The 7,410-nt window shown below is 48.7% G+C and overlaps 1 protein-coding gene across 1 annotated transcript in view; it reads left to right on the plus strand.

Annotated features, from left to right (window-relative positions):
* The window catches only part of LOC118942820 (ELKS/Rab6-interacting/CAST family member 1-like), a 133,957-nt gene extending 127,239 nt beyond the window's left edge, over window positions 1–6,718 (plus strand). Inside the window, exon 4 of the mRNA XM_036956542.1 lies at window positions 5,602–6,718. Coding sequence (XP_036812437.1) covers window positions 5,602–5,739 — 138 coding nt within the window. The 3' untranslated portion in view covers window positions 5,740–6,718. The remainder of the gene's footprint in view (window positions 1–5,601) is intronic.
* Window positions 6,719–7,410: the final 692 nt, after the last annotated feature.

Consider the following 7,410-nt stretch of genomic DNA (forward strand, 5'->3'; position numbering starts at 1 on the left):
CGGTTACCCACATCATAGTTACGTTCCGACGGCGACAGGCGATGAGAAAAATACGCGCATGGGTGGACCTTGTCGTCAGAGAGGGAGCGCTGAGAAAGGATGGCTCCCACTCCCACCTCTGACGCGTCAACCTCGACAACGAACTGTCTAGAGACGTCAGGTGTAACAAGGATAGGAGCGGATGTAAAACGATTCTTGAGGAGATCAAAAGCTCCCTGGGCGGAAACGGACCACTTAAAGCACGTCTTGACAGAAGTAAGGGCTGTGAGAGGAGCTGCCACCTGACCGAAATTACGGATGAAACGACGATAGAAGTTCGCGAAGCCGAGAAAGCGCTGCAGCTCGACGCGTGACTTAGGGACGGGCCAATCAATGACAGCTTGGACCTTAGCGGGATCCATCTTAATGCCTTCAGCGGAAATAACAGAACCGAGAAATGTGACGGAGGAGGCATGAAAAGTGCACTTCTCAGCCTTCACAAAAAGACAATTCTCTAAAAGGCGCTGGAGGACACGTCGAACGTGCTGAACATGAATCTGGAGTGACGGTGAAAAAATCAGGATATCGTCAAGGTAAACGAAAACAAAGATGTTCAGCATGTCTCTCAGGACATCATTGACTAATGCCTGAAAGACAGCTGGAGCGTTAGCGAGGCCGAAAGGAAGAACCCGGTATTCAAAGTGCCCTAACGGAGTGTTAAACGCCGTCTTCCACTCGTCCCCCTCCCTGATGCGCACGAGATGGTAAGCGTTACGAAGGTCCAACTTAGTGAAAAACCTGGCTCCCTGCAGGATCTCGAAGGCTGAAGACATAAGAGGAAGCGGATAACGATTCTTCACTGTTATGTCATTCAGCCCTCGATAATCTATGCAGGGGCGCAGAGACCCGTCCTTCTTCTTGACAAAAAAAAACCCCGCTCCGGCGGGAGAGGAGGAGGGGACTATGGTACCGGCGTCAAGAGCTACAGACAAATAATCCTCGAGAGCCTTACGTTCGGGAGCCGACAGAGAGTATAGTCTACCCCGGGGGGGGGTGGTTCCCGGAAGGAGATCAATACTACAATCATACGACCGGTGTGGAGGAAGAGAGGTGGCCCTGGACCGACTGAACACCGTGCGCAGATCGTGATATTCCTCCGGCACCCCTGTCAAATCACCAGGCTCCTCCTGTGAAGAAGAGACAGAGGAAACAGGAGGGATAGCAGACATTAAACATTTCACATGACAAGAGACGTTCCAGGAGAGGATAGAATTACTAGACCAATTAATGGAAGGATTATGACAAACTAGCCAGGGATGGCCCAAAACAACAGGTGTAAAAGGTGAACGAAAAATTAAAAAAGAAATGGTTTCACTATGATTACCAGAAACAGTGAGGGTTAAAGGTAGCGTCTCACGCTGAATCCTGGGGAGAGGACTACCATCCAGGGCGAACAAGGCCGTGGGCTCCTTTAACTGTCTGAGAGGAATGTCATGTTCCCGAGCCCAGGTCTCGTCCATAAAACAGCCCTCCGCCCCAGAGTCTATTAAGGCACTGCAGGAAGCTGACGAACCGGTCCAGCGTAGATGGACCGACAAGGTAGTGCAGGATCTTGAAGGAGAGACAGGAGTAGTAGCGCTCACCAGTAGCCCTCCGCTTACTGACGAGCTCTGGCCTTTTACTGGACATGAAGTGACAAAATGACCAGCGGAACCGCAATAGAGACAGAGGCGGTTGGTGATTCTCCGTTCCCTCTCCTCAGTCGAGATGCGGATACCTCCCAGCTGCATGGGCTCAGCACCCGAGCCGGCAGAGGAAGATGGTAGTGATGCGGAGAGGGAGGCGACGGAGAGCGCGAGCTCCTTTCCACGAGCTCGGTGACGAAGATCAACCCGTCGCTCAATGCGAATAGCGAGTTCAATCAAGGAATCCACGCTGGAAGGAACCTCCCGGGAGAGAATCTCATCCTTTACCTCTGCGCGGAAACCCTCCAGAAGACGAGCGAGCAAGGCCGGCTCGTTCCAGCCACTGGAGACAGCAAGAGTGCGAAACTCAATAGAGTAGTCTGTTATGGATCGATTGCCTTGACATAGGGAAGACAGGGCCCTGGAAGCCTCCTCCCCAAAAACAGATCGATCAAAAACCCGTATCATCTCCTCCTTAAAGTCTTGATACTGGTTAGTACACTCAGCCCTTGCCTCCCAGATTGCCGTGCCCCACTCACGAGCCCTTCCAATAAGGAGAGATATGACGTAGGCGACACGAGCAGTGCTCCTGGAGTAAGTGTTGGGCTGGAGAGAAAACACAATATCACACTGGGTGAGGAACGAGCGGCATTCAGTGGGCTCCCCAGAGTAACACGGCGGGTTATTGATTCTGGGCTCCGGAGATTCGGAGCCCTGGAAGTGGCCGGTGGATCGAGGCGGAGATGGTGAACCTGTTCTGTGAGGTTGGAGACTTGGGTGGCCAGGGTCTCAACGGCATGTCGAGCAGCAGACAATTCCTGCTTGTGTCTGCCTAGCATCGCTCCCTGGATCTCGACGGCTGAGTGGAGAGGATCCGAAGTCGCTGGGTCCATTCTTGGTCGGATTCTTCTGTTACGGTGCGTGAATGAGGACCCAAAAGCGAATCAACTTAAACAGAGCTTCTTTAATTACCAAACATAGGTAGGCTCAGATGGACCGGCAGATTCCGACAGGACAGGACAAGGTTACAGCAAACATGACGACAGTCTGGTTCAGGCATGAATGACACAAACAAACAAGAATCCGACAAGGACAGGAGCAGAAACAGAGAGAGATATTGGGACCTAATCAGAGGGAAAAAAGGGAACAGGTGGGGAACGGGGTGAATGGGTAGTTAGAGGAGACAAGGGACAGCTGGGGGAAAGCGGGGGAGAAAAGGTAACCTAACACGACCAGCAGAGGGAGACAGGGTGAAGGGAAAGGACAGAGACAAGACAACATGACAGTACATGACACTTATGGCCCCTTGTTAAGGAATAGGGGGTTAATTGGGCCGCGGCCCGTGTTAAAGATAACCCCACCTGTGAGGATCATTAGCCTGAGGAGCTGTCCAACATAAATCCCCTTTAGGTTCAGATTCCATTAATGAGAGGAACATTACACCTTTTAGATGGATATTCCAAGTGTAGAATTATATTTAATGACTTAAAAAGAACTGTTGGGTAGTTGGTGGAGGAATGGAGTGTTCCAGGAGAATTTAAATGGGTTTAGTGAGTTGGTGGAGGAATGGAGTGTTCCAGGAGAATTTAAATGGGTTTAGTGAGTTGGTGGAGGAGTGGAGTGTTCCAGGAGAATTTAAATGGGTTTAGTGAGTTGGTGGAGGAATGGAGTGTTCCAGGAGAATTTAAATGGGTTTAGTGAGTTGGTGGAGGAATGGAGCGTTCCAGGAGAATTTAAATGGGTTTAGTGAGTTGGTGGAGGAGTGGAGTGTTCCAGGAGAATTTAAATGGGTTTAGTGAGTTGGTGGAGGAATGGAGTGTTCCAGGAGAATTTAAATGGGTTTAGTGAGTTGGTGGAGGAATGGAGTGTTCCAGGAGAATTTAAATGGGTTTAGTGAGTTGGTGGAGGAGTGGAGTGTTCCAGGAGAATTTAAATGGGTTTAGTGAGTTGGTGGAGGAGTGGAGTGTTCCAGGAGAATTTAAATGGGTTTAGTGAGTTGGTGGAGGAGTGGAGTGTTCCAGGAGAATTTAAATGGGTTAAGTGAGTTGGTGAAGGTTGGGGATGTGGATGTGAAGAGGGGATCAGCTGTGGATCCATGGTCCAGGGAGAGGGAGAGGGAGAGGGAGGGGAGGTTGAGGGGGAGAGAGGGGGGGTGACCCTGGGCCAGGTGGAGAGGGAGAGGGGACGTTGAGGGGGGAGAGAGAGGGGGTGACCCTGGGCCAGGTGGAGAGGTGGAAGGGAAGAGGTAGAGGAGGAGAGGAGAAGGACAAGGAGAGATGGAGGGGGAGAAGAGGTGGAGAGGTTAACTCACACGGATGTTCCCCCTCTCTAAATCACTCAGTCCCTCTTTCTTTCCCTCTCTAGCTCTCTCTTTCTCTTCCTCTGCTCTCCTCTGCTCACTCCTTTACAGTGCACTATCTACCCATTTCCTGTGACCTCTCACCTCTCAGAGAAGAAAAGAGAAGAAAGAAGGTATAGAGGGAGGAGGGAAGGAGGAGGACAGAGGGAGGAGGGAAGGAGGAGGACAGAGGGAGGTATCTGTACAGACTCATCAGCCCTGGGAGACTTGAGGCCAGTCAGTCAGGCTGTCTACCATGGAGGTCCTTCTCTCTCCACTGACCAGAAAGACCATCTGTCCAGAAAGTCACTCTGAAATATTAGCTCTTTATGGTTCTGAAGTCCACGTGTTTTCTCCCACTGTTTTGTTGTTTACAGTATGTTGCTATGTACCTGTCCTATGATGTACCTGACCTATGATGTACCTGACCTATGATGTACCTGACCTATGATGTACCTGACCTATGATGTACCTGACCTATGATGTACCTGACCTATGATGTACCTGACCTATGATGTACCTGACCTATGATGTACCTGACCTATGATATACCTGACCTATGATGTACCTGACCTATGATATACCTGACCTATGATGTACCTGACCTATGATATACCTGACCTATGATGTACCTGACCTATGATGTACCTGACCTATGATGTACCTGACCTATGATATACCTGACCTATGATATACCTGACCTATGATATACCTGACCTATGATGTACCTGACCTATGATGTACCTGACCTATGATGTACCTGACCTATGATGTACCTGACCTATGATGTACCTGACCTATGATGTACCTGACCTATGATGTACCTGACCTATGATGTGACGTTAGAAAATACATGTTTTTAACATTTCTCCCCCTCTCTCTCCTCTCCCCCTCTCTCTCTTCTTCCCCCTCTCTCTCTTCTCCCCCCTCTCACTCTTCTCCCCCCTCTCTCTACTCTTCCCACTCTCTCTCCTTTCCCCCTCTCTCTCTTCTCCCCCCCCTCTCTCTAATCTCTCTTTCCCTCCCTCTCCCCCTCTCTCTCTTCTCCCCCCTCTCTCTCTTCTCCCCCTCTCTCTCTTATCTCTCTTTCCCTCCCTCTACCCCCTCTCTCTCCTCTCTCCTGCCCCCCTCTCTCTCCTCTCTCCCTTCTCTCCCCCCTCTCTCTCATTTCCCCCCTCTCTCTCTTCTCCCCCCTCTCTCTCTTCTCCCCCTCTCTCTCCAATCTCTCTTTCCCTCCCTCTCCCCCTTTCTCTCCCCTCCCCCTCTCCCTCCCTCTCCCCCCTCTCTCTCATATCTCTCTTTCCCTCCCTCTCCCCCCTCTCTCTCCTCTCTCCCGCCCCCTCTCTCTCCTCTCCCCCTCTCTCTCTTTTCCCCCCCCTCCTCTCTCTCTTCTCCCCCTCTCTCTCTAATCTCTCTTTCCCTCCCTCTGCCCCTCTCTCGCCCCTCCCCCTCTCTCTCCTCTCCCCCTCTCTCTCCCCTCCCCCTCTCTCTCCTCTCTCTCCTCTCCCCTTCCCCTCTCCCTCCCCCTCTCCCTCCCTCTCCCCCTCTCTCTCCCCTCCCCCTCTCCCTCCCTCTCCCTCCTCTTTCTCACCCCATCAGTTGGAGTCGGAGCTGGCGGTGTGTGAGAGGGAGAGTGCAGAACTCCAGGAGCATGCTAACTGTGTCCTGCAGCAGATTGCTGACCACTGCCCCGACATCCTGGAGCAGGTGGTCAACGCCCTGGAAGAGTCCTGCTGACCTGTCAATGTCCCCGCCAGCCACACTCTCACAACGCGTCAAGAGAGAGAGAGAGAGAGATGCCTTTATATTCGCGATCCTTCATTTCCTGCCTTACCAGTTCTCCCAATATCTCTTTGGGGATTTGTTACTGATTTATTAACAATGATTTGTCAGATTGGTGCAACAATCCTCTAAATCTAAAAATGTTTGTGGTGAGAAGGCCTTCTTGAACCGTTCATGACGTTGAACCCTGTCTTTTTCTTAGACCTGACCACAAAACCTGTCCGTTACTAAGGTGTGGTCAACCATGTTATATTAGTGTTACTCACATACAGTTACTGCTTAGTTACTACACAGTTACTGCTTAGTTACTACACAGTTACTGCTTATGTACTGCTTAGTTACCACACAGTCACTGCTTAGTTATCATACAGTTACTGCTTAGTTACTACACAGTTACTGCTTATTTACTGCTTAGTTACCACACAGTTACTGCTTAGTTACTACACAGTTACTGCTTAGTTACCACACAGTTACTGCTTATTTACTGCTTAGTTACCACACAGTTACTGCTTAGTTACCATACAGTTACTGCTTAGTTACTACACAGTTACTGCTTAGTTACTACACAGTTACTGCTTAGTTACTACACATGTACTGCTTTGTTACTACACAGTTACTGCTTAATTACTACACAGTTACTGCTTAGTTACTACACAGTTACTACACAGTTACTGCTTAGTTACTACACAGTTACTGCTTAGTTAGTTACTGTCCTAATGGTGACTGTCCTAATGGGATGGGGATATCATTATGGCCAATATGAAGAGAAGCTAGAGACTCTGAATCATGGTCATGTACCCACTACTTAGACCATTCTAGAATCCCTCCTACAGCTTTCTGTCCTGTCGTCCTGCATTCCACATGGAACCCTATTCCCTTTATAGAACCCTATTCCCTTTATAGAACCCTATTCCCTTTATAGAACCCTATTCCCTTTATATAACCCTATTCCCTTTATAGAACCCTATTCCCTTTATAGAACCCTATTCCCTTTATAGAACCCTATTCCCTTTATAGAACCCTATTCCCTTTATAGAACCCTATTCCCTTTATAGAACCCTATTCCCTTTATAGAACCATATTCCCTTATAGAACCCTATTCCCTTTATAGAACCCTATTCCCTTTATAGAACCCTATTCCCTTTATAGAACCCTATTCCCTTTATAGAACCCTATTCCCTTTATAGAACCCTATTCCCTTTATAGAACCCTATTCCCTTTATAGAACCCTATTCCTTTATAGAACCCTATTCCCTTTATAGAATCCTATTCCCTTTATAGAACCCTATTCCTTTATAGAACCCTATTCCCTTTATAGAACCCTATTCCCTTTATAGAACCCTATTCCCTTATAGAACCCTATTCCCTTTATAGAACCCTATTCCCTTTATAGAACCCTATTCCCTTTATAGAACCCTATTCCCTTTATAGAACCCTATTCCCTTTATAGAACCCTATTCCTTTATAGAACCCTATTCCCTTTATAGAATCCTATTCCCTTTATAGAACCCTATTCCCTTTATAGAACCCTATTCCCTTTATAGAACCCTATTCCCTTTATAGAACCCTATTCCCTTTATAGAACCCTATTCCCTTTATAGAACCCTATTCCCTTTATAGAATCCT

The sequence above is a fragment of the Oncorhynchus mykiss genome, chromosome 21 (genome assembly GCF_013265735.2).
Source record: "Oncorhynchus mykiss isolate Arlee chromosome 21, USDA_OmykA_1.1, whole genome shotgun sequence".
NCBI lineage: Eukaryota > Metazoa > Chordata > Actinopteri > Salmoniformes > Salmonidae > Oncorhynchus > Oncorhynchus mykiss.